The sequence below is a fragment of the Calidris pugnax genome, unplaced genomic scaffold (genome assembly GCF_001431845.1).
Source record: "Calidris pugnax isolate Ruff unplaced genomic scaffold, ASM143184v1 scaffold82, whole genome shotgun sequence".
Taxonomy (NCBI): Eukaryota; Metazoa; Chordata; class Aves; order Charadriiformes; family Scolopacidae; genus Calidris; species Calidris pugnax.
In genome coordinates, this window is record NW_015090833.1 from 1,082,581 (window position 1) to 1,109,628 (window position 27,048).

Here is a 27,048-nt window from a genome sequence, read left to right on the forward strand (position 1 = left end):
AAAGAGTGGTCGGGCATTGGAACAGGCTGCCCAGGGAGGGGGTGGAGTCCCCATCCCTGGCTGTGTTTAAGGGCCATTTAGATGGGGTACTGAGGGACATGGTGTAGGGGAGGACTTTGTAGAGTAGGGGAGATGGTTGGACTCGATGATCCCAAGGGTCTCTTCCAACCTAGATGATTCTATGATTTATTCTCACCTGCACACCCCAACACAAACACCTTGGGGTCAGGGCCAGGAACCCGCTGCGTGTCCTGGGTCCCACACGGCAGCTGGACCAGGGGAGGAGAGCACGGAGGGGAGAAAAAAGGTGGTGGGACACTGATGCACCATCAAGCTGTGCTGCTCCCTCCCTCCCTTCCCTACCTGGGTGTTCCTGCCCTTGGGAAGCCTGAGGTCTCTGGTCACCGCTTTCCTTGGGCAGGATGCTGCCAGCAAGGACAGGAAAGGTGCCAAGAGGAAAGCTGGGCTGAGAGCTAGAAGGAGGTCAGGGCCAAGAGCCAGATTTCTTGAGTGAAGCTCCAGCAAGAGGGCAAGAGCAAACAGCCCTGCTACAGCCCAAGCAGTCCTAAAGGCAGCGATTTCTTAGTTAGGTTGATGGTTGGACTAGATGATCTTAAAGGTCCCTTCCAACCCAGACAATTCTATGATTCTATGATCTGGTGAGCACAGGACAAGGCCAGGCTCCCAGGACCTCCACGCTGTACTCGTTCTCCACAGCACCTCTCCAGGCTGAAGCCCCATCTCTGGGGAGAAGACATCCCTGGAAAAAGACATGGCTCCTGGCAAGCTGGTTCCCTGTCACAGCACCACCCATCTAGAGCACCATGATCCACCACCTCACTTCTAAGGCACCATGGTCCTTAGCAAACAGGCCAAGCTCTTCCTCACCATGGAGGAAGAAAGCAGTTCTGGAGACTATGAAAAAAACCCTGGGAGAGGAAGGAAGGTCCCCCCGGTTACAGAGCCACCCAAACACAAGTCTGGGCTGACCACACACAGTCTCAGAGGCTGGGTTTACCATCTAAGCCATGGGACAGGAGGATCTTGTGGCTTCCTCTGCCCCTGAGATGCTGCACAGGGGCTGTCTGGACCCTGCTGCGTCACGAGCAAAGCAAGGAAGGAGCCTTCAAACACCCATCCCCGTGCTCCTAGGGCAAGATGAGCACCGTGGAGAGGTGGCAGCGGGCAACCCTGCTGTGGTCACACTGGGAAGCTCACTGCAGAGAAGCTGCTTGAAGTTCCTCCCGTCTCCCCCTGTTCAGCAGCGATGGGGCAGCTGCAGCAGCCAGGAAGGGAAGCAGAGCTTCCCCATGGCCACTGCTGGTGGCCACCACGGCAGACCCAGAGCATTGTGTTGCCCCACAGCTCGGCAGGGCTCTCCTCTCCCACCAGAATGTCCATGTGCCAAGGCTCCATGAGAGGAAGCTGCTTTGCCAGCAACTCCGGCTGCAGGGACACGATGGGGGGTGTCCAGCAGCATTCCCACCACCCACTCCTCCAAAAGGCAACAACAACTTGAGATGGGAGAACAACCCTCGCTGGCAGCACCTACCCCCCACCTCCCCATCCTGCCTCTCCCTCCTTCCCTCACCTTGGCAATTCACCCGGAGCCCGAGGGACACAAACACCAAAAGCTGAATCCACCCACTCTCCCCCTCCTGCTGGGAGATGCAGAGGAGACTGGGTGGTCCTCTAGAAGGGCATCTCAGGTACCACGAGATGGCGGGTCTGGTCTGCTGGTGGGATTGGCACAAGCTGCCCTACGGCCACACCACAAAGCCACGCTGCTCCTCTGCTGGAGACGTGGGTTGGGAGCATCCCGGGCATCCCAGCACTGCAGCTGGGATGCTAAGAGCAGTACAAGGGAGAAGAAAGAGGGAGAAAAGGAGGAAAGAAATCCAAGTCACGTCCCAGACATTGCTCCTCTTTAAACCTGCATCGCTCCCTCCCCTCCCCGAGGACACGCAGAACATGATCCCAGCTTGCTGCGAGGCACGGGCTGCATCCTAACCACCCTGCCAGGAGGAGAGCCCACACGAGCAGGGTGCCTGAGGGCCTCACGTCCCAGCAGGAAGGCAGATGGGCATTCACTACAGGAGCCATTCTCCTCCCAACACACACAGGGGCTGCAAAGAGCCCCCGAGAGCCCAAGTGCTATGAGTTCTCAGCACGAAACACTCTGCTGAGCCGTCTCTCCCAAGCAGATCCCTGCTGGGAACCCATCTCTGGAGCCCCCTCACAAGCAAAGCCCTCCGCCAGGGAGGATGCTGAGGAGCCAGGTGGAAAAAGGCTCCTTGGCCAGCACCAGAGGCCACCAGGCTGCTTCCTAGGACATGGCACAGCACCCCTCCCTTCACCAGGGATGAGATGTGGCTGAACGTGTCCTGGTGACTGGATGGAGACCCTTAACCTCACCCCTCCAACCCAGTATTTTACCCCTCAAAGGATAATCTTAAGTCCCCACCGCGGCTGCCCCATTTCCAGTATCTTCCCAAGCTACCACAGCCCCCTGGGGATCTTGGAGCATCACCCAAGAAGCCAAGACCTTCCCAAAAAAGCAAGCAGAGTGCCCTGGCCCTCTCCTTCGTTTGGTCACCGTGTGGCCAGCTTGGCCTGGTCCTGCCTCCTTCTGCCCTGGGACTCAGGTGCGAAACTCCTGCTAGATGCCTTCACCAAGGTACTTGCCATGCTGGTGCTGGCCCAGCAGCATCCCTGTCCCCCCCAGGTAGGGCTCCAGAGCCATGCTCCCCTGGCAATCCCAGCACCTGCAGGCTAAGGCCAAAGGCTTGGGATCAAGAAAAAATGCCCCAAAGGGAAGCGAGGGCATTTGCATCCTCCTTCCTGCATGTTTACACATGCAAATCAGGCACCACACGGTCCTCCCTTTCTTCCCAGGTCTGCCAGGACTCTGTCTCCTCCAGCTATTTGGGGGCCACTCTGAGGGACAGCACTGTCTCACATCCAAACAGCCTTTGTGTCCTGGGGGAGGCAGGTCCAGACTCCAGCATGGGCAGATCAGCTCATCACCCTCGGGGGAAAAGACAAAACCCTTGCTTCTTTGCCACTTGAGAGTCTTTCAGATGAGACTTTATAACCAGACAAGCCATCTGCACCGGGGAGACATCACACTCGCCTGGTCCCTCCATGTAGGTCATAATTTTTGTCCATAATTGCCCTCCTACCCAGAGCTGGCTCCATGTAGACATCCCTGTACATCTCATCCTTTGCCAGCTACAGCACGCAGGGACAGCCAGCCTCACCACCCCCCCTCTGCTGACCATGTCCTTCCCTCTCCACTTCTGACACCAGCACGTGAAGGACCAGGCAGGAAAACACAGCAAGATGTGACAATGTGAAAAAGCACATTAAAAAAGCGCCACCTTTGGTTCCATGATCTCGGCTCAGACAAGTGAACCCAGCAACACTGGGACACACACCACCAGTTCCAGCCCAGTCTGAAGTGGAAAGGGGTGGATGTGCATGAGCCAAAGCATCTGAGACACCAGGAGGGGATGCTCAGCCTCCATATCTGGCTCAGTCCACACCGGGACAGCCCAGCCCGGCCAGCCCTGGGTAGAGGGGACTTGTCCCTCAGCCACACCAAGGTTCCAGAGCATCCCTGCTCTCTGCATTCCTCCCTCTTCCTCCTCCTTGGGGCTGGAAGGAGCCTGGCTGAGGCTGCAGGTGTTGGGAGGAAGGCCAGCCCCAGCAGGGTGCTAGAGGCAGAAAACCACCACGGCTGCCAGGAAAGAAGAAGAGGGAGGGACGGGGGACAGTGTAGCATCCCTCAGACACAGCTGCTGTTCCCTCTTCCACAGGCGAGGAAACATTCTCTTTCAGCTCATCCATATTCCCCCCCCGACCAGTTTTCTAAATGAAAATGTTGAGTGCATTAAAGGCCTCCGTGTGGTCACCAGCCAGTTTAAAGCCTGGTGCCATTAATGGCTCTGTTTCTGGGCTTTCACAGCCAGGATGTCACAGCTGCTGCCAAAAAGCAGCAGCGGGGTGGCAGGGGGTGGGTAGTTTTACCCTCTCACTTCCAAAGCACGGAGCTGGCAGGAGACATGTCCTCCCCACCAGCTGCCCTGCACTGCCCTGGCATGGGGGGGGTGACATCCCCTGGGACCCCGCATCCTTGAGCCACCACTTCTTGGGAAGAGAGAACGCCAGCAGGAGACACCTCTTTGCTTTCCTTCCCCTCCCCTATTTCTGCCCACCAGGCTCCAGATACCAGCCTGAGACACCAAAAAAAAAAAAAAACACCCCAGTGCTGTTTTGGGATGTGACTGACAGCCGCCAATCTCTCCTTCCTCCCCCAGAGAGAGACCTCGCAGAAGCCCCCAGCTCCTGCTGTTGCCAGGCTGATTCCCCACCTGGCTCCCTTCTCCCTAATCCTGTTTGGCAGGGAGCTAATTGGGATTTATCTGACAGCACCCAATGCCTAGAGAGCCATTTTGAGCTTCCTCCGGGGAAGGGAGAAGAAGAGGAGGAGGAGGAGGGAGCCTGCAGAAGGCGTTTGCACATTCTCCTTTCCCCATCCCCTCCTGCAGTTTTACAGGCTAATTACCAGCATTACAGAGAAAGGAGCAGGAGGGGGAGAAAGTGGGGATTTTAATTATTTCATTTAACACTTGGCAGGACCCAGCTTGACTCCCGCTGAGCAGCGCTTGGAAATAAAGAGCTTTTAAACCCTATCAATGGGAGACAGGGGAGCGGGCGCTGGAGATGGGGTGGCCAGCCCGGTGTGTGTGTGTGCTGGGAGTGGAAAGGGGTGTTAATTCACACCATTCCCAACAAACAGCCGTGCTGGAGGACAAGGGGAGCCGGGCTGCCACCTCTGAAGAGCAGGGGAGGGTTTCCTCACTTAATGACTTTGTCCTGAAACAGCCCCCTCCTACCACGGACACTGGAGCATCTTTCAGACGCGTTTAGGGATGCCCGAACATGGAGCACGTGTATCCTGGGAATACAGGTCACCTTCTCCCAGCACTGCAGGTCCTTCTCCAAGCTGAAACACCACAACCTGTCCACATTCTGTGGACAAATGACATTCTGTGGGGCAAGACAAGCCCCTCCATTCACACACGTCCCCCCACAAGCACTGCACAAAGCCCCCCTCTTCCACCTAACCCCCCATACTTAACAGTGAGCAAGTTTTATGAGGTCTCTGCCTCCTCCCCTAAAAATAAAGGAAAATTAAACAAGGTTTGCACACAGAACTGGGTGGCCAGATCTAACAGAACAGGCTGCTGCCCCAAAGCAGACACGCAGCAAAGCCAAAGCAACCCAGGGGAGGGAGGTGACATCTCAGCACCAAGCCACGCAGCTCCCTGTGGTTCCAGCCAAGGAGCCCAAGTGCTCTTTCTCCAGCCCTGCCATCCTCTGCTTTCACAAAGATCAACCAGGGGACTGCTCACAGAAAGTGCTGGCACCCGCACTCCTGGCCCCAACTCCTCCTTCCCTGCGAGCCCAGCTTGTGGGCTCCGAATGAGGCAACTGGGCTTGCACCCACAGCCCACGAGGACTTTCCATACCAAGGAACAGAGCTAGGGATGTCCTGCCTTCAGTGGCCTCTGCCTCCCTCCTCCGTGGTCCCCAGGAGAACCCCGTTCCTCGCTGGCTCGCTGTGCTGTCAGGACAACTGCAGGACTTGCATTAGGGAGCGATGCCAAGAACAGCACCCAGGCTGGAGAGAGGAGACCCGGGGTGATGCTGGCCCCTCAAACCTGTCCCCTCGCATTCTCCCGATGCTCCGAGGGTGTCCGGGGCTGGCTGTGTGTCCTCACAGAGCGGAGATGTGCTCTGAGCTGCAAGCCCGCAGCCCTCGGCTCCTCGGCGGGCTCACACTGCCATCTGCTGCCCTCACCAACCCTGCCGTGCTGCCAGAAACTGGGGATGAGAGCCTACAGCATCTCCACTGCGAGCCCACAGCATCAGCATCTCCACTGCGAGCCCACAGCATCGGCATCTCCACTGCGAGCCCACAGCATCGGCATCTCCACTGCGAGCCCACAGCATCTCCACTGCGAGCCCACGGCATCTCCACTGCGAGCCCACGGCATCACCACTGCGAGCCCACAGCATCAACATCTCCACTGCGAGCCCACGGCATCAGCATCACCACTGCAAGCCCACGGCATCTCCACTGCAAGCCCACGGCATCTCCACTGCGAGCCCACGGCATCTCCACTGCGAGCCCACGGCATCTCCACTGCGAGCCCACGGCATCAGCATCACCACTGCGAGCCCACAGCATCTCTACTGCGAGCCCACAGCATCAACATCTCCACTGCGAGCCCATAGCATCACCCCTGAGAGCCCACGGCATCTCCACTGCGAGCCCACGGCATCACCACTGCGAGCCCACGGCATCACCATTGCAAGACCACAGCATCTCCACTGCGAGCCCACGGCATCACCCCTGCGAGCCCACGGCATCACCACTGCGAGCCCACAGCATCAACATCTCCACTGCGAGCCCACGGCATCACCCCTGAGAGCCCACGGCATCACCATTGCAAGACCACAGCATCACCCCTGAGAGCCCACGGCATCTCCACTGCGAGCCCACGGCATCACCACTGCGAGCCCACGGCATCTCCACTGATGGGGCATGGAGGGGGCAATGCTAGAGCAAGATGAGGATGATGAGGAAGGGAAGCCTCTCCCCTCACCTGGGGACAACCAGACCTTTCAAACACCTCAGGGGCTACAGAAAAGCTGGGGAGGGACTCTTTATCGGGGATTGTAGCGACAGGACAAGGGATGATGGTTTTAAACTGGAAGAGGGGAGATTTACATTAGATATTAGGAAGAATTTTTTCACTCTGAGAGTGGTGAGACACTGGAACTGTGGCTGCCCCATCCCTGGAGGGGTTCAAGGCCAGGTTGGATGGGGCTTGGAGCAACCTGGTCTGGTGGGAGGTGTCCCTGCCCAGGGCAGGGGGGTTGGAACTCAATGATCTTTAAGGTCCCTTCCAGCCCAAACCATTCTATGATTCCATATTTTACATTGTCCTGTGGCTACTGTTTCCCAGAGACACCACTAACTCCTGGAGTGGCTGCGAGCAAATTGTCCAAGCCTTCTGCCTCCCCGTGTGCCGACGGAGTGGGCTGAGCTGGAAGACATGGTTTCTGCCAACCCTCTTCCAAAACGCACACCCGTTGCTTTGCAAGCTGATGTAAACTTGCTCATCTGCAAGGGGGGCGTGAGGATCAGCTGGCGTGGCAGCGTTCCTCGAGGATCCGATCACATGGAAGGGGGTGCAAATAGGAAAAAACAGTGGAAAACAAATGATGAAACAAACCTACAGCACATTTCTGGAGCAAACACCCAGCAGGCTAAAATTAGCCCATATCCCTGGCACTCCGGATACCTTCCCACCAGGAAAGCTGCTGTCCCCGGAGTGCTTCCAGACAATGAATGACATCCTTCAGCAATGGGAAGGGGGGGTATGTCTCATTCTGGGTCTGCCCCAAAAAAAACAAGCTTTGGCTGGAGTGAGGGTGCTGCCAGGAACTTCACACAGGTCTCAGAGTCCTAAAACCACATCAGCAGAGCCCAACTGGGGAGAAAACACATCGTGCCAGGGAGGAGCTGGTGTGCAGAGAGGATGAAAGCAGAGATGCCTCACTAAACACCTAAATTCCTAACCATGCCGGGAGCTGAGCGGTGGCAGCAGGAGTGATGCAGGAACCACTGGCACGAACCCTGCATGAAGTCAAGACATCCCAAAGGCAGGACATCCCAAAGGCAGCAGCAGCAGCATCCCTTTGCCAGGCTGGCTGTACGGAGTGCTGCAGGCAGAGGGAGCGCTGGGAGCAATATTCAGGGAAGGAAAGGACCTGTCAGCCTTCAACCAGAGCCACTCTAGAGAGCAGAACCTGAATGCCATGCCATGGGGCAGCAATCTGCCACACCATGGGGCAGCCCTCTGCCACCTCCTTCCAGCCAGGGCTCCCGCAGGGGAGCACCCAGTTGCTCCCAGTTCAGCCAGACGCCTCACGCTGCTCCCAATCCTGGACCAGGAGCCCAGTCACACCAGCCCAGTGCTCTCTGTGCATCTCTCCCAGGAGACAGCCCGGCCACAAGAGAGCCCACACCGGCTAAAAACTACACCTGCACCCTTGAGTGAGGACAGGCTGAGAGAGCTGGGGGTGTTCAGCCTGGAGAAGAGAAGGCTCTGGGGAGACCTTAGAGCCCCTTCCAATATCTGAAGGGGCTACAGGAGAGCTGGGGAGGGACTCTTTGTCAGGAAGTGGAGTGACAGGACAAGGGGTAAGGGTTTTAAATGGGAAGAGGGGAGATTGAGATTACATACCAGAATGAAATTCTTTGCTGTGAGGGTGGTGAGACACTGGAACAGGTTGCCCAGAGAAGCTGTGGCTGCCCCATCCCTGGAGGGGTTCAAGGCCAGGCTGGAGGGGGCTTGGAGCAACCTGGGGCTGGTGGGAGGTGTCCCTGCCCAGGGCAGGGGGACAGAACTGGATGATCTTTAAGGTCCCTTCCAACTCTAACCATCCTGTGATTCTATGGCACGGGGCTCCCACGGGGCAGCTCGGTCGTGGCTATTCCCAACACCCATCGCAGACCAGAGCACCAGCCCTGGGCTCTGGTCCAAGCAGAGCTTTGTTAACTGCTTCCCATCAATCAGACAGACCACAGGAGCCACGGAGCAGTGCGAGACCGGTCTCCTGGGAAGGAGGCAAAGCCAGACCTACCAGCACAGCATCATCCCCTGCCACAGCACAGGGGAGGACAACCAGCCCATCACCCAGCTCGGACAAAGCCAGGGCAGGCTGCTTCCCCGGGGGACAGCAAAACCCCCCAGTAAGGTGAAAAGAAGAGAGCTTAAAGGATATCATTAGAAAGGAAAAAGGGAAGACAGCCAGGGTGCTCCTGGGGAGGAGCGTAGGTGCTGCCGTTGGATTGGGAAGGCAGGGACAGCCACAAAATCCTACGGGAAGGAGAGGAAGGGAAGGGACACCCTCTCCTCTGACCAACTACGGTCCTGCTCGGAGATTGAAGGGCTTACACATTGGATGGGGACACAGCAAGGGGGAGTGGGTATCCCCAGGAAGCCAGACCCTTTTTTGTTCTGCCTATTTGCTGCCTGGGAGAGCCAAAAGCAGGCGGCATCCAGCTTTCACACCATCAACCACACACGGCTGGAAGGACAACCTTTGTGGTGGTGCTGCAAGCAATGAACGGCACCCAGGAGGAGAGCAGGACGCCCTCCTCCAAAAGCATCTCAGTTGATGCTTTTCAGGGTTGAAAAGCACGGGAGCATCAGCCGGCAGGGGATGCTGTCGGCTTGGATTGCTGCTCTCCCTGCTCCTCCTGGACCCAGAGAGGCCCAGGGTCCAGGCCAGGAGTAGGTGGCTTTCAATAAAACTTTTATGTTCCTCTCTTCCCCCTCCAGCCCCTTGGCAGCGAGGACACACGTCCCAGCAAACCCTTAGCCCACCCCCCCTCTCAATCTGCACACTACAGTCTATACATTATACATAATGAGGGGGACAAAACGGGGAGTGGGGAAGGAAATACATCAGCAATAGCTTTAACCAGCTCACCAGCCCCAGCTGGTCCAGTCCTGGTGGAACTGCCCTTTCCTGAGTTCAGTGAGGTGGGACACAGCCAGCCGTGATGCCCAGACCAAGGTTAGGTGAGCTGCCACCGCTCCGTCCCGCTCCACATCACACCAAAAAGCCATCTGTTTATCCAGCAATATACCTGGGTGGGTCAGCAGCGACCCCAAAGGTCTCAAGATGAGGACAGGGTGGTGTGGGGCAGAGGAGCAGCCCCAAAATCAAAGCCGGTGCAGAGAAAACAGTTGGGTACCCAGACCTGGCCACACAAACAGGGCACAGCTGCCTCGTCCGTGGCAAATACAGACCTGGGACCACTTGCCATGGCAGAGGGGCCGCCAAAGTGCACTGGAGAGGGGCAGGAGCACCGGGAGACACCGCTCTGCCCCGGCCTCGATCCCCATGAAGGTTGGTGGGTGCAGGGGGATGGACCACCAAGCCCCAACTACACGCCAAGCGCCTTCCTCACATACGCTCCGTCTCCAACAGCCACCAGACAAAGGAGCTCGGCCCCGGGGCTCCCCAGGGATGCCAGGATTCCCAGCACCGGGGATGCCAGGGAAGCGGGCACCAGGCCAGGCCTGCAGCCACGTCCTACCCCTCGCCCGCTCAGGGCCGCTCTCGCCATCCGGGGCACACACAGGGTTTGTTTTAATGACTGGGAAATAATAACAGCTTAAAACAACTGTCTGTGCTGATGGCAGCTGAGGAAGGGATGAGCCACCAGGGACATGGCACAGGGCAGGTGAGGGGACCAGAGGAGCAGGAACAAGGAGGATCAGGGGCCTGGAGCATCTCCCTTACGAGGAGAGGCTGAGGGACTTGGGTCGTCTTAGTCTGGAGAAGAGAAGGCTGAGGGGGGATCTGATCAATGCTTATAAATACTTAAAGGATGGGTGTCAGGAGATGGGGCTGGTCTTTTTTCAGTGGTGCCCAGGGACAGGACAAGAAGAAACGGGCACAAACTTGAATGTAAGAAGTTCCACCTAAACATGAGGAGGAACTTATTCACTTTGAGGGTGGCAGAGCCCTGGGAGAGGCTGCCCAGAGAGGTGGTAGAGTCTCCTTCTCTGGAGACATTCAAAACCCACCTGGACACGTTCTTGTGCAACCTGCTCTGGGTGGACCTGCTTTGGCAGGGGATTGGACTAGATGATCTCCAGAGGTCCCTTCCAACCCCTTGTGATTCTGTGGAGGTGCACAGAATCCCTACCATCCATCTGCTCTGCCCTCCTTCATTAAATCCATCAAGTTGGGCCACAAACCACCACCCCCCCCCCCAAGTTGGCCAGGTCAACAGCCAAACCCATCCACTTTACCCCCAGTACGAGCTGGGACAGTGCTCTCCCCCCACCCCTCCCCAGGCAGCTGGTGACAGTGAGAGGCTGAGGATGGAGTTGGACATGAGACAAGCGCTAGGTGAGAGGTGTCCTTAGATCACAGTTTGGTGCCCAGCGCGCTCCAGAGGCTTGGTGCCACACCAGCTGGAGCTTGCCAGGACAGTGGCAATCCAATTGAGCCCAGGGAAGAACACAGGGCTGGGCAAGGCAGAAGGGAAAGGAGTTCTTCAAACTGTGATCTAAAATGCAATAGCTCCCTTCCAGGCGAGTGCACACTCTGCAGCCAAGAGGCTGTGGGGATGGGTGTGCCCTGTACCCACCTCCAGAAGGTTTCTATTGCCCCAGCACATCCTGGGTGGATGGAAGAATGACAAGGACTAGCCAGCGAGTCTGATGGTGGATGGAAAAAAATGGTATTAATTGGTTTTTCGTTTTTTTTGGCATGACACACCATCACTTACCAGCAAGAAGCTTCCTATGTTCTTTAGAAAGCAGGGGAGGAGAAAAAGGAGAGAACAAAAGTTAGAAACAAGAAAACAGACAGCTGACCCAAAGCTTTCCTACCCTCCCCAAGCCCCCTCCTCCAATGCTCCACTCTCCATACCACCTGGGGCAGCTTCCATCCACCTCTTCCAGCCCTCTCCAGGCAGCATCAGGCTCTAGCTCCCAAATCACCCCAGAAGATCGTGGCTGGATTGCTGACCTTTTAAGCCCATTGATTTAAACACGTTTTCACGGCGCAACAGGCTCCCAAATCTGCAAATATCCAGAAAACAGCTGGAGCCTGATGTTGCTGATGATACTTCACACTGCAACAAGGACGGCTAAAGGAGGTCCTGGAGAACGTTAACAAGTGCAGCCAAAATGGATTAACTGTTCAACTTTGTGGGTTTCCTTGTCAATAGATGATTTTCTGCAACCAAACTCAGAATTTGGAACTATTCAGGACCTAAGCCTGGAGCTACCTGCAGCTGTGCCAGCTTCCCCAGTACAGGCCACCGAGGATCAGATGTTTCCCAGTCAACTCAAAGGGGCACATCCTTCACCATCACAGCTCCGTGTCCCCTACCCAGAGGCACCACCTGGGCTGGACCTACTTTTGAAGTCTGGGAAACCAGAGCACAAGATGAAACAAGGTTCCCAACACACAGGATGAAGGGTTAACACTTAAACAGCTGAGCATTTTAATAGTTGTTCTCCAGCACAGCTTATTTATCTGCAAGCAATTTATGGCAGGATGGAAGTCCTGGAACCATTAGAGCGTTCATTCTAGATGCCTGTGGAAATCAGAGCGGTCATCACAGCCAGGTTTGCCTCCCACCAGGACACGGGTATCTCCTAGCATGACATGCAACTCTTAACTCCTCTTTTCTGTTCCACCCAGACCGTTCTGCCTCCTCTCAGGACCACACACTGGCTACCAGACAGTTAAGAGCAGGGTGGAATTTGAAATAGGTGGTCCTTCTTGGGTGTTTTCCTCAGGCTGGATGCCCAAAGGCTGCTGAAGGAGGACCAGGGGCAGCATGGCCAGACGGGTGGGATGCTGGGGATGGAGGTGGGTGACCTCCCAGGGACAGGGAGTGTGCTGGGCCACACAGCAGAGGAAACAGAGGAGGAGGAAGGCAGGGATGCAGCTGGAACTGAGATCCTCACCCGCTGCCCCGGTACCCGGGCTGAGGGGCGCTGGGGCCTCCCCGCCGTGCTCTGCATGCCACGTTAGCAGCAGCTCCCACAATGGGCTGTGGGACGTGGGTAATGTGACACTGTGAAGAGCCCTGACAGCTCACTGAGACTATGAGGGGAAAAACAAAGTGAGCATTGAGGGCTGGAGACGGCCCCATGCCAAGGAAGTGACGTGCGGCCTTCTCCATTGGCAACCGGGAGCCCTCTCAGCTAGAAGCTGTTGGGAGATGCAGGGAAGAAAGGAAGAGGGGAAAACAGCTTAAAAATATCCCAGACCAGCACAGTTATTTTGGGATTTTAATTTATAAAAAGAGGAAGAAAAACAGAAACGAAAGCCAAGCCCCCATGGCCGGCCCTGGTGCAGATGAGATAGCAGCGTCTGGCTGCAGCGCTCCCTCCCTTCCTTTGCCCTGATGCCTCTAAATTAAAATTAGGTGGATTGTGCTATCTCCATCACGTCCTTTTGTCACCTGGCAGAAGAGATGGCTCTCCCCTGGGCAAGGGAGCACCTCTGGGGAGCCCTGCTGTGGAGGAGAAAGGAAGACAGGAGCAGCAGCAACACCTTTGGGAGAGGGGAATAGACTTGATGTTGCCACTGGGCAGGGAAAGGGGCTTCTCCTGGGACACTCAGGTACAGAAGCCCTGAGGACAAGGTGGGATCTCCACAAACCTCTCTGCCCAGCATGTTTCAGGGGATTCAACTCAACCACTAACCCTTGCCACCAAGGGAAAGGACATGAATGTCGGTGTAAGACGGAGGCAGCCACTGTGGGAAAGTGACAAGTGACATGCCCAAGGCCACTGAGTGAGGAACGGTGGCAGAGGCAGATGGCACACCCAGAACAGAGGGCAACCTGGAAGCAAAGACCTCCTTTCCCATGTCCCAGAGCACAGCATTCCCAAAACAGCACCTTTTCTTGAAGGTATGCAAGAAAATGCATAGGGATGCCACCCTTCTGTGGCACCCTAAGGTGTGGGGACCCTCAGGTCCAGCTGGGGGCTTTGTGCTAGGTTAAAAAAGTGTCACTTCTTGCCCGCTCAATAACAACTGGAGCTTTCACACGCAGCGACCAAACCCTGATGTTCAACCAAGACTGCAACAGCAGCTGCTTTTCAGAGTCTGGGGAAAACCAGAAGGAGTGAGATGGCGACAAAGAGAAGATGAAGTTGCCTGGCCAAGACCCCCGCAGAGCTGAGAACTTCAGAGCTGCAGCCCTCAGGAAAAGGGAATTTGGAGCTTTGGAGCACCAGGACAAGAGCCACGAGTGCCGCTCCGAGCCCAAATCCCACTTGGCTGCAGGACAACAGGGAGGAGCACACGGGAGGAGCTCCACATGGATGGAGAAGAGGGTCAGCATCCCCTGTAAGTGCTGGTAGCTGGAGTTTATGGGCGAGGAACAGAATCCCAGAAGGGTTAAGCCACTTGAGACGCACCCACTCAGGCTGGCGTTGCCCCAGAAAGACTCAACACTTGACCCCGAGGAGGCAGAAGTCGCCGGTGACTCAGGGAGGTCCCTGAGCCCAAGGCAGCCCCGACCCCTCTTCTACTCAGCAACAGCCACCCATCCACCCACGCAGGGCTGCTCCAGTGCCAAAGCCACCGGATGGAGCCTGGGACAGCCCAGCACCTCCCCACACATGCTGACCTGCAGAGCCTCCACCCCACAGCTCCTGCTCCTCCTTCCAAAGCCTCGGGAAGGCTGTGGGTACATGAATTCCCCCCTCTCGCTTTTTTAGAACAAAAGTGTGATTGAGATGAGTAACCCCAGAGCCTGACCTGCCTTTCAACTCCAGCAAATTTCACTGGGCTTTGATTTTTTTTTTTTTTTCCCCTCGCTTCGTCGTGCCGTGGCTCGACGCAGCAGCTGTTAACACCAAGAAGGGGAAAATAAGTTTATTTTGCTATATGTGACATAAAACAAAAAGGAAAGGAGAGCAGGAGGCTCCGTTCCAAGGTCAGGCACTTGACTGCAGAAAGTTTTCCGGGACAGAAACGCACTCAGAGCTGGGGAATGCACTCCAGCTTTGCAGAGAAGCAATGTGGAGTGGGAAGCTGGTGCTGGTGCCGTGCCATTCCGTGCCTGGGGAAGGCTGCCAGGCACCCAGCCACGGCTGGAACAACCCAGACCTATCTCCCTGGAGCACCCAGGACGTGCTTTTTGAGTTACTCCTGCCAGGACCTGAGCTATTATGTCATGAAGAGTGGTACTTCTGAGAAACCACATGTGACTTGGACCAAGTCACCCAACACAGCTGCTGCAAGGCCAGAATGATCTCCTGCCTGAACAGCTCAGTTCCTGAGACACTCAACCGATGCGTATCCCAGCCCAGTTCCCAGAAAGAAGCATTTTCCAGTCAGAAGAACTCACCAAAGCAAGCTGTCCTCCAGGAAAACCCTGCCTGGAGATCCCAACCTGAAGAGGAGGACCTGTGAGTTGGCCCTTGAAGAAAGACGACCTCCAACCAAACACAGGCTCAGCCCCAGGGATTTATGCAGGAGGAGGTGTTCCTCTGCAAGTCTTCAAGGGGGAACCCACATCATGTTGATGAGGGGCACAGGGGGTGGACATCACCCACCTGCAGCCCAGGTGCACCCAGACAGTGATGCCACCTGCAGAGCCAGAAGAACCAGGCTCCGAGGAGCCAGGAGGGATCCCTGATGGATCCCAGGAACCCGAAAGCACCGTGTTTTCTTGAATGCCCCCGATAAGCCTGCCGGTGGGGTCCAGGTTGGGCTGTCTCATTCCCAAGGAAACAAGCCAAGGGTTCCCACGCCACCTTCCCGCTGCTCAGCGCACAAAAGCAACACAGACTTCCTGAAATCCCTCTCTCCGTGACCCTCCCTACTGTTTCCCTGCATCCTGCTCCCAGGCCACCCTCCGGACTGAGATAACAAGGGCTCTCTGCTGCCAAAACCAGCAGCCAGAGGGGCCCGGGATCCAGTCAAATCTGCATTCAAACAAAGCCCCCACCCGAATGATCAGAAACCGGAGCTGAAGCCCTGGGGCTGGGGCTTACCTAATCCGTGCTAAGGCCAGCGTGGGATCTCTGGAAGAGCTCTGGGGACTGGGAATTGAGGTCCCAGTGGAAGCCAAGGGCACGCAGGCATCATTCTCCCAGCCAGGAGCCGGGCTGAGAGCTCAGCCCCACAGGAACAGGCAGCTCTGCTGCATCTTCCACATCCAGCACCCCAGAAACGGGGCTGGACAAAGCCAGAATAGCCACTTTCCATCGATTTTAATATTAAATCCCTACACAAAGCCACGAAACCCAACCAATCGCAGGCTAAAAGAAAACAAAAACAGAAACAAAAAGGCAATTTCTCCATTTTCTGTGCAGTTGGCACTTAATCTAGAAATTTTCTTAAGTCTGGGGCATCCGGCCGTCCCCGCGTTTGTAAATTACACACTAATTAAACACATTACACTCTCTCTCAAAAACATATCAATCAATTGGCATGCGATCAGCATCCAATAATTGCTGCTGCTGCTGCTGCAGCTCAGCCTCCCCGGAGAGGTGCAATTTTCTGTGTTAATTGTTTAGGTTTGGCAAAGGAGCTAACGAGCCGCCCAACCGCCACCTTGGGAGGAGGGTGCTGCTGAAGGGAGAAGAGGAGGCAGGGTTTTTCCCACCTTCCTCCATTCCCAAGCTCTGAAGAACAGTCCCCAAAACACTGCCAGAATTGAAACCAGATGTGTAGGAAGTGTCTCATTAGCAGTAATTGCTTTGCAAGGATTTGAGGTTTCCCCTCTGTGCCACCACCAAACACACTTTTAAGAAGCTGCCGTGGGTCGGGTACTGGGACGCACTGGTCGGGGAGCGGGGGGAGGAGGAAAAAAACCCACAGGGCAGAGTCTCTACTACACTAACATTTTTATTGAAGCCAGGGAAAGTTTACTCAGGCCGGGCTGGCTGTAGGCATCAGTGGCAGAGGATCACCACTCGGGCAGATTAAGCTGAAAAAACTCAGCATCCTAAACCCTCTTTCTCCACGGTGGCTCATCACGGCCAAATGATTCGTGAAATAGCCTCATGATTAGCTCCCTTGCACCCTCCCTGCTTTCACAAGGGGGGAAAAAAAAAAAAAAAAAAACATGAGACACTCCAGGAGCTCATCTCCTTCCCCACAACTCAAGGCTGATTAGAGGACCTGGCAGGGACTCCAGGCTTCCCTAACCCATCCCTCCCCGCTTGTAATTTCACCTGTGGAGTGATTTTCCTTGGATTGCAGGGCTGAACCCCGAACAAATCAAAGCCAAAGACACAAATAAGAACAGGTCAATCAGGTCCTTGCAGGGAACTGCAGAGCTGGTTCTGTTCCCCGGAATGAGGAGACCCAAAACAAGGCAAGATAGCCACGGGCCACCTCAGGGACCAGACCAGACCCTTTCTGCTCAGCCCTTGCTCCTGTAGCATCAAGAGCCATCATTTTGTCTGCGCTGCACAAGTTTCCCTCCCCCCCCGCATCAGGTGACAACTTACCACCAATTCATTTTCCTAAATCATCATCCCTTTGTTCTTGTGCTGAATTTCAACTTCTTCAAACAAAAGCTCAGGCAGAATCCCTGATTTATAGCAGACTGTCTCCGTAACTCTGCCTTCCTGCCCCCCAACTCCAGCTCTGACCCCACAGCAGAGGGAGATGGACACTGGTTTAGCAGCCAGCACATCATACTCTGCCCTCCATGGATGGTCCCATCCCCTCCTGGGGGGCTGAGCTGACCCACAGACCCACTGCCCCTGCTGTGGAGACCTGTGGTTTATCACCCCAAGACAGAAAACCCTGGGAAGCAGCTCTTTGTGCTCTAAGCCCACACCAGAATTCCCCCTGATGTGGTGGGAACGAGTTATGGGGGTACAAAGCTGAAGGGGAGAAGGTGTTTCCTGCCGCAGGGAAGATGATGCTCACCAGCAGCTTTGTCACACCACTAGGGATGGGTGAATCCATGCCCTAAGCCATTTCCCTGTCCCAAGTGCCAGTCCCTACAACCGGGGTGGTGTGAGGGACCCCATATCCCACTGGGCTGTGCTCCCAGTGCAGCCCCTTACCCTAGGACCACTCTGCCCCCCCATCTCCTTCTCCAGCCCGTGCGAGACAAAGGCCTCCAGTCTTTGCTAGACATAAACTGGCTGTAACAGCCACCCCCGGGGACGGGGTGGAAGAGCGATTCGAATGTCAAAGGAGGAGTAGGCACCCGCATTATTTTTGGTGAGATGAGCATAATTGAGAGCCTGCAAATCTCCCCTGTTCCTTGGGCTCCTTTCTCAAGTCCCTTTAGCATGCCGTATCCCCTCTCCTCTCCCCTCCCGACGCCAGCAGAGCTCGGATCGCAGTCTCCGGGGCTAAGACAATAGCTGCTTATGTTCTAAACCAGCCCTGCTTTCTGGGAAGAGAGCCAGGGCTGGCAGCTCTCAGGCAGCAGGGAATAAAAGACGTGTTTGTGCTACGGGAGCCCCCCTGCACCAGTGGGGCACCCTCAAAGGGAGGCGAGGCATCAGCCGGCTGGGGAGCCGAAACAGAAAGGCAGACAGATGCCCTGGGCTTAGAGAGAAGGGAGTGAGAAAGACCACAGGGACCTCAAAGCAGGCAAGTCTTGTTGAAGGAAGCGAGCTGGGCAACCAGCAGCAGGCAAGGCACGGGCAGACGCACAGCATCCCCCCCTCCGAGAGCCAGGACCGCGGCGCGGGGGGATGCTGAAATGGGTGGGAATTGAGGATGCTCCCAACACCAGGGGCCACCAGAAGCAGGGGGCAGGGGCATGGCAGAGTATGGGCACAGTCCCCACACTGAGAACAAGCTGCATGTCAGCAGGTCCCCTCTGGAAGTGGACAACAGGGGATGCTGGCTGCGGCGGAGCTCCCTCTGCCCCACGGCGAGGGGCGTCTCGGGAGGCAGCGGGCAGCCCTGTGCTTTGCCAGCCATTTCTCCACTCTCACTGCTGCCAAGCCCAAGCACACAGTCCCAGCAGATCTCCTCCTCCACAGTGTGGCACTGAACGCCTGTACCACGGCCTGGAGGAGAAAAGGTGCCTTGTGCTTCCCCTAGAAGTCCCTGGAGAAGCAGGAGGTCCCACCGCAGATGTCCTAGTGGTACCCAAGCCCTGGCAGCAGCAGCAGACCCTGAACGCGGCTCCAACGCTTTCACACCTTGCAAGGCAGCTGCCCAGCACAGATACTGTCCCCCATGTCCCCTCTTTTGCCCCACTGGGCTCTTTTGGTACCTCTACGACGCCCCAGGCATTACACAAGTCATCTCCTGATATCCCTCCTCCCCAGCACTGCTGTCAGATGCCATAACCAACACCAGTGCCTTTAAAAGGTCCATGTTTCACTGCAGTGGAACAAAATGCCAATCAATTAATCTTAAAAATACATATATATCTATATATATCTATATATATATCAAACTGGCCTCTTATTTTCCTCTCTTTTTATGAAGCTTTAAAGTTGCTTTTCGACTGTCCTGAATAATTGAAGTTAACATGAAAATTTAAAGTCTTTCAAGATTTCATTAAAATTCATTCTCTTTCCCTTTGGAGAATTGTCATTGCCAGAGTCCCATGTAGGGCAGACAGCACGAACAGCTGCCTCCCTTCACAGCATTTAACTCTGTTCTCTCTGGCTAACGAAAATTCTCTCTTAATTGTTTCATGGAGACCCTGAAATAACATCCTTCACTGCTTCCCGTCATCAGCCTCCTAATCCCACTCCCACCTGATTCCAGCACAAATCCTGCATTTTCTGCCTGCCTCAGCTGGCAGCTGCCCACCTCCTTCCTAAGGGCAAACTGCCACCATGCAGAACCACAGAACGGTGGGGCTTGGAAGGGACCTTCTGAGATCCACCAGTCCAACCCCTCTGCCAAAGCAGGGTCACCCAGAACAAGCTGGACAGGAACACATCCAGGCAGGATTGGAATATGTCCAGAGAAGGAGACTGTACACCCTCTCTGGGCAGTTCCAGTGCTCCAGTAACTGGAATATCCCCAGAGAAGGAGACTCTATACCCTCTCTGGGCAGTTCCAGTGCTCCAGTACCCTCAAAGCAAAGATTTTCCACGTGTTCAGATGAAATTTCCAGCCTGTGCCCATTGCCCCTTGTCCTGTCCTTAAAGTAAAGCTTTTCCACGTGTTCAGATGAAATTTCCATTGCCCCCTGTCCTGTCACTGGGCACCACTGAGAAGACCCTGACCCCATCCTCTTGACACCCACTCTGTAGATATTGCTCAGCATCGATGAGATCCCCCCTCAGCCTTCTCCTCTCCAGACTGAACAGCCCCAGGTCCCTCAGCCTTTCCTCCTCAGAGAGATGTTCCAGTCCCCTGAGCATCTTTGTAGCTCTTCACTGGACTCTCTCCAGCAGTTCCCTGTCCTTCTGGAACTGGGGAGCCCAGAACTGGACCCAGTGCTCCAGATGCAGCCTCCCCAGGGCAGAGCAGAAGGGGAAGATGACCTTCCTCCACCTGACGGCCACACTCTTCTCAATGCATCCCAGGACACCCTTGACCTTCTTGGCCACAAGGGCACATTGCTGGTTCATGGGCAACTTGTTATCCACCACCCAATTAAGTTTCTTGTGAAGAGAGTGACTCTAGCCCAGGAGAGCTAAGAAAAATGGCAATGTTTTTAGAAATACGTATTTTTAAATTGCAAGGCTTCAAGTTGTCTTTAGAAAGGCCAAAACATGCCTCCCCGGAGCATCCGCAATGCAGGAGGGGTGGCCCTGGGTAGACCTAGGGCACACCAGGAAAACAGCAGAGACCAGAAAACAAAATTAAAGGCTAGGAGTGGTGTTAGTGCTCTTAAAATGATGATGAGGCCCATAAAACCCTGTTGGGCTTTTCAGCAGGAGCACCCTCGGCGGCTGCTGGCCCTTCCCAGGCCACTGCTCCCCCAGCACGGCTGGGCTCCGGAGGCTGTGGGAGAGGGTCAGGTTGCCCATTAAATCACAGCACTGCACTGGAGGCACTGTTACCAATTAAGCCTTATAACCTGTGGCCAAGCTCTCCCAATTTACCCCACTTGACCAACTGACCCTGAAGATTTGGAACAGCCTCTATAAATCCTATTGATCTCCACCCAAGTCGAACCCATGTGGGTTGCGTTTCCAGAAGGTATCAGGGAGTGAGAGTGTTGTACTTGCACTGACCATTAACCTCACACTTTCCTTTTTAAGCATACATCAACCCTTTTCTCCTCCCAGGAAAGGAACAAGCTGACACTTCAGAACAGAGCTGTGCTGGGAAAAGCCCTCCCAGCAGCAATACAAGCACCAGAGTGTTCACTTCACACATTTATTCACTTCACACATTGTGGATTACCCATCCCTGGAGGTTTTTAAGGCCAGGTTGGATGGAGCTTTGAGCAACCTGGTCTGGTGGGAGGTGTCCCTGCCCAGGGCAGGGGGTTGGAACTGGATGATCTTTAAGGTCCCTTCCAACCCAAACCATTCTGAGATTCTTGCATATCCCTATGGGGAAAACCACTGTCCCCCCAGGTGCAAGGAGAGACAGGGCAGAGGCTGCCTTCGCTCTTGGGGCTGATACATTCCCTTTTCCAAGAGGATGTAATGAGGAGCAAACAACAGCCATTGTGCCCAGGCTGAGGACTATGGCATGAGTCCAGGGAAAAGACAGAACACGGGGTAAGGACACAGCCCTCTGGTCCCCAAGGCATTTCCTCCCTGATCCCCCAAGGCAGGGCAACTCCAGCACCCAAGCAATTGGCAGAAGAATCCCCAAAAGCAGGACATCTCCCACCACCGTGAGATCTTCTGGACCAGGAGTGGCAAACCAGGAGAGATTTATAGTCCTTTCCAGGTACATGATGTACTTAAGGGTGCAGCAAAATGCAAGAGACAGATGCCAGGATGCAGAACCGTCGTCTCCTGCTGCAAAACGCGGTGAGCAGACAGGGTTATTACAAGGGATCATTAGCATGAAAGGAAACAGGCTGGGAGACAGCAGCATGGCACAAAAGCCCTCGGCCAGGTAAAGCAGGATTAGGGAGGCAGCAGCCAGTCATTCCAAGCAAACAAGTTTTGGGCCAGCACCAAAGGCCAGCAGAGCTGGCAGCGAGGTTCAGTGAAGAACTTGTAGCTGCCCACTCAGGAGGCCTTAGGGGTAAAGCAAGGAAAAAAAACCAAAATAAACCTCATTAAAAACGGCCTCCTGCCTACTTCTCTTAGCCACCGGTGGTACAAAGCAACAGCCTGACAGTATCCAACAGCCCCAGCTCCCTTCTGCTTCAGGGTCCTGCGACTGGCTGCATTTCCTCTTGCCTGCCCCAGCATGTTCTTCTGCAGAACTTCTGCAGAACTCAAAAAGCTCTGCATCATTTCCACAGAACTCGAAAGGCTCTGCATCATTTCTGGCTGCAGAAGGGCCAGGAAGACAAGCTGGGGACTTTTCTGTGATCACGGAGCATTATGATCCTATCAGGAAGCTGAGAAGACCATGAGAATATATATTTATATAAGATTTAAAACTAGACAGAGAAGAAAGGTTTAATCCATCTGTAAAGGATGTCTGGTGTGCGTTCCAGTCATGCAGTAGGAATGTGAGAGCACCAAGAGAAGCCAGCCCTGTCACCTCTCCTGGGATGGGGAGCATCACTGCCAGCTGCTGCTGGTGCAGAGATGCTGGAGAAGGACAGCCCCCAGTTTAATGCATTCCAGGTATCCTTATCTCCATCCTCATGATCCCTCCCCGGCCACCGATGCTTAGTCAAGCAGTTGAACAGAGAAGAAAGGTTTAATCCATCTGCAAAGGATGTCTGGTGTGGGTCCCAGTCATGCAGTAGGAATGTGAGAGCACCAAGAGAAGCCAGCCCTGTCACCTCTCCTGGGATGGGGAGCATCACTGCCAGCTGCTGCTGGTGCAGAGATGCTGGAGAAGGACAGCCCCCAGTTTAATGCATTCCAGGTATCCTTATCTCCATCCTCATGATCCCTCCCCGGCCACCGATGCTTAGTCAAGCAGTTGACACCTAGGCACACCCCATCCTACAAAACTGAAGTTTTACTCACACTCCCCCTAACAACAAGGAGAAAGGGGTCTTTTGTGGCAGTGGGCAAATGGGACAAGATACCTCTACCCTCCCTCCCCATGTGCTCTGCCCACCCCAACACCTGCACAGGAGAGCTCCCTCCAGGCCAAGAAGCCCCCCAGACACCCACACGTGGTCCTGGGCTAGCAACTGCCCAGGAACAGGCTGATCCAAGGAATCAGCCGGATCCAAGGAATCAGCCTCCCACACACACGTACTCTGCTCCCTCAGAGCCATAAGTTCCCATCACACAAAGCATCCTTGTGTGTCAAGCCCAAATACATCCCAGCCTCCCCTGCCCCACTTTCAGTCCAAGAAAGGAGATAAATGCTGTTCTTACCTAGTAATGAATAATCCAGAATCCACGTGGGAGAGGACACAGCACATGTGGAAAAAAAAAAAAAGAAAAACAGAGAAAAAAAAAAAGAGTTGGTCAGAGCAGAGTAAACTTGCCCCTCTCCTCCCCGGGTCTGGTGGTCACAGGGAAAACCTCACTGGAGTCAAGGTGAGGAAGGGGTCACCGAGCTCAGCCAGCCCCCCAGGTCTGACTCCTCATGAGAGGTTCCCCACCCCTGGAAGCCTACAGCCCCCCCGAGGAACAGCCAACTGCTGGGTGGACCCACAGAGCATCACCCTCACCCACCCCAAGTAACGCTGCAGGTCCAAGCCCTGTGAAAAACAGCCAGGATAAAGGCAAGAGGGAAACCCTGACCCCTGCAGATCTGCAGGGACTCTGGCAGAAGGCAGATAAGGCTTATCAGTAGCACAGAGGACAGACATGTCCCTGGTTTGTGCCACTTGGGTGACAAGTGGCTCAGGGAGCATCCCTGACCCTTGCAGAACTCCCTTGGGAGTCCCAGGGGCAGCAGCGTAACTTCAGCTCCTCTTCTGCATGCTACAGCCAGAATTAACCCAATAAGAGAGAAAATAAATGAAATGATGAAAGAGTTTGACACACTTTCCTTTCCCCGGGAAAGGGCAAAGGCTGAGCTTTGCTTGAGCCAACCAGACAAGGAAGGAGGTGCCTTCTAAAACCCACTCAATGAACGTATTTAGTGGCAGGGGAGAGGCACAGCGGTGTGAAGGGTGGTAACATCAGGAATGTGAGAGCACCAAGAGAAGCCAGCCCTGTCACCTCTCCTGGGATGGGGAGCATCACTGCCAACTGCTGCTGGTGCAGAGATGCAGGAGAAGGGCAGCCCCCAGTTTAATCCATTCCAGGTATCCTGATCTCCATCCTCATGATCCCTGCCCGGCCACCGATGCTTAGTCAAGCAGCTGATACCCAGGCACACCCCATCCTATAAAACTGAAGTTTTATTCACACTCCCACTAACAACAAGGAGAACGGGGTATCCATCCTCATGATCCCTGTGCAGCCACCGATGCTTAGTCAAGCAGCTGATACCCAGGCACACCCCATCCTATAAAACTGAAGTTTTATTCACACTCCCCCTAACAACAAGGAGAACGGGGTGTCCAGCATGTCTGGAACACCTGCAGAACATCAGTCAGCGTGGTCTGAAATGGGTCACGCAGCTGGAAAAGGATCCAGCTGCCAAAGGAACATCTGGTGGCATCTAGGAAGAGCCCTGCCCAGGACGGAGGGGGCATCACCAAGGGTAGCCCAGGACACGGAACAGCCTAACAACAAGGAGAACGGGGTCAGCGTGTCTGGAACACCTGCAGAAGGTGGCATCTAGGAAGAGCCCTGCCCAGGATGGAGGGGGCATCGCCAAGGGTAGCCGCGGACACAGAGCAGTCAAAGGATGCCCCCCCAGGGAGGATGGGGAGGAAGAAAACAGCAGCCAAGCCATTATCACCTCTTCCTCTACAACACTCTTATTCCACAGTCCCCTCCGAGGGTTGGGACAAGGCGGCCAAAACGCAGGAGACTTTAGGAAGCCAACGAACCAGGATCAGCTGGAGGAGCTGAAAGCAAGAAACTGCTGCTGGCCCAAGCTGCATCAGCCTCATTTCCTAATAGCAGGTTTTAATCTCCTAATTGGGCTGCAGCAGCAGCAGTGCCCCCAGCACGGGGACAGGCTGATGCAGCTGAAGTCACCTGGATGGCTCAGAAAAAACCTGGGCAAGGAGCCAGGGCTGGAGAAGCCCCAAAGCCTCCACCAGCGCTCAGGACAACCCAGTCCTCTCACTCACCCTCCTCTGGAGACAGAGGGACATCGCTCTTCTTAAGTCACGGGAGAAACCATGGGACAACAGGGACTCATCTGAGCTGACCTGAGGATGTAAATGGTAGGTTCCTCCAATAGAGGACGACTTGGGCCCTGATCCTGCTCCAGCCCTGATAAAGCAGTTACAGACCCTGGTAAATCCTTGCCACCTATTTCGGGTGACTGCATATTTCCCTGCCCATCCCCTAAAGATGCAGCACATCCCTACTTTGCTCAGCTGAGAAGATGCCTTCAGATATCCCTCACCCTCCCCGCAGGAGAGGGACAGACCCAGATTAACTGTCCTCTGGAGAGTGGCAAGACTTCAGCTCTCTCCAGAGACCCCAAACACCCCAGGAAGCCAAACACCAGTAGATACTCTCCGTGTTTAACCGAAGGGACAAGCCACAGGGTGGCCTGGTTGGTCTCTCCTTGCAGCTCCTACTGCCCAGGCACAGAGCCTGAGCCATGTCCCAACCTACTGGTGGGCATGTCCTTGGGTCAACCTCACTCCATTTTGACCTAAGTTCTGGGCTCCCCAGTTCAAGAAGGACACAGAGCTGCTGGAGAGGGGACAGCAGAGGGCTACAAAGATGATGAGGGGCCTGGAGCATCTCCCTTACAAGGAGAGGCTGAGGGACTTGGGTCTTCTTAGTCTGGAGAAGAGAAGGCTGAGGGGGGATCTGATCAATGCTGATAAATACTTAAAGGGTGGGTGTCAGGAGGATGGGGCCAGGCTTTTTTCAGTGGTGCCCAGTGACAGGACAAGAGGAAATGGGCACAAACTTGAATATAAGAAGTTCCACCTAAACATGAGGAGGAACTTCTTTACTTGGAGGGTGGCAAAGCACTGGTACAGGCTGCCCAGGGAGGTGGTGGAGTCTCCTTCTCTGGAGACATTCAAATCCCACCTGGACACGTTCCTGTGCAACCTGCTCTGGGTGGCCCTGCTTTGGACTAGATGATCTCCAGAGGTCCCTTCCAACCCCATGGGATTCTGTGATAAGGTCCTAAACTGAGGGCGTCATTCTTGCAGCTTCTCTCTTTGGGGAATGAGGAGATAACCCTGCAAGAGGCTGCTGAGGTTAAAATGCAAGTTAGAGGCAAAATTCCCTCAAGATCAGCGTGGTGGACACCACAGACTCAGGGAGCGGGTAGAAACACCAAAGCAAAGTGCCTGGCAGGGGTTTGGGAGCAGCCACACACCCACGGCACGTACCCTGGCTCCCGTAGGGAGGGAACGGGCACCTCTCCCAAAGCGGGGAGGCCAAAAGGGCAGCGAGAGCCCAGCAGAGCAACCAGCTGCTGCCAACGCTCCGGCCGGCAAGAGGGTTGCCAAGGCTGCTGGGCTCTGTATATGCAGCAACAACCTTTGAAGTCAGGGCAGAGGAATGTGCCCTGCTCCTCTCCGCCAAGGCAGGGCAGGAGAGACCCAGGAGGGACTGTCCTCCCACAGCCACCTCTCTGCTCCTCACCTGCCACCTACCCTGGGACCCTCTCTGAGGTAGCACAGAGCTGGGGGGTCACGCTCCATCTTTAGGCAGAAAGCCAGAAGGAGCAAGCTGTGACCATCTTGCCTTCTAAAGCACTTGCTTTCCAGGACTACGGCACTCAGGAGACAGAGGACAGTGACCAGGAGCCTGGCCAGGTCACACCACTTGCCCCAGCACATTGGGCAACAGCTCTGCCATCTCCAGCCCCACAAATGGGGTCAGAACTCGATGATCTTTAAGGTCCCTTCCAACCCAAAACCATTCTATGATTCGACAACTGTCCCATCTCCAAGCTGTTCTGCCCAACCCCTTCTGTGGGGGAAGGAGCCCCAGCTCTGCCATCTCCAGCCCCACAACTGGGGTTGGAACTCAATCTTTAAGGTCCCTTCCAACCCAAAACCATTCTATGATTCGACAACTGTCCCATCTCCAAGCTGTTCTGCCCAACCCCTTCTGTGGGGGAAGGAGCCCCCTCTGCCGCATCCTTTATTGATTGAAGCCGCGGGCTCCTTTTGAACAAATTCCAACAAATTTGGGGTGTTGGTTCCCACGTAGGCAGCGTTCTGCCTGTAAACAATTATTCCTGTATTTTGACACCCCCGGAGCACAGTCAGACCATCTGTCTGAGCTGCAGGGCTGTTAACTGGCGTTAAACTCCCATTAGCTGCAGATGCAGAGCTCACCCCAGGATTACTTTGAAACAACCACCAGCACCCCCCCCCCC

At 55.1% G+C, this 27,048-nt stretch overlaps 1 protein-coding gene across 1 annotated transcript in view; it reads right to left on the minus strand.

Annotated features, from left to right (window-relative positions):
* The window catches only part of AGRN (agrin), a 157,272-nt gene that overhangs the window by 93,906 nt on the left and 36,318 nt on the right, over window positions 1–27,048 (minus strand). The window contains exon 3 of the mRNA XM_014941477.1: window positions 11,390–11,410. Within this exon, the coding sequence (XP_014796963.1) occupies window positions 11,390–11,410 (21 nt within the window). The remainder of the gene's footprint in view (window positions 1–11,389; window positions 11,411–27,048) is intronic.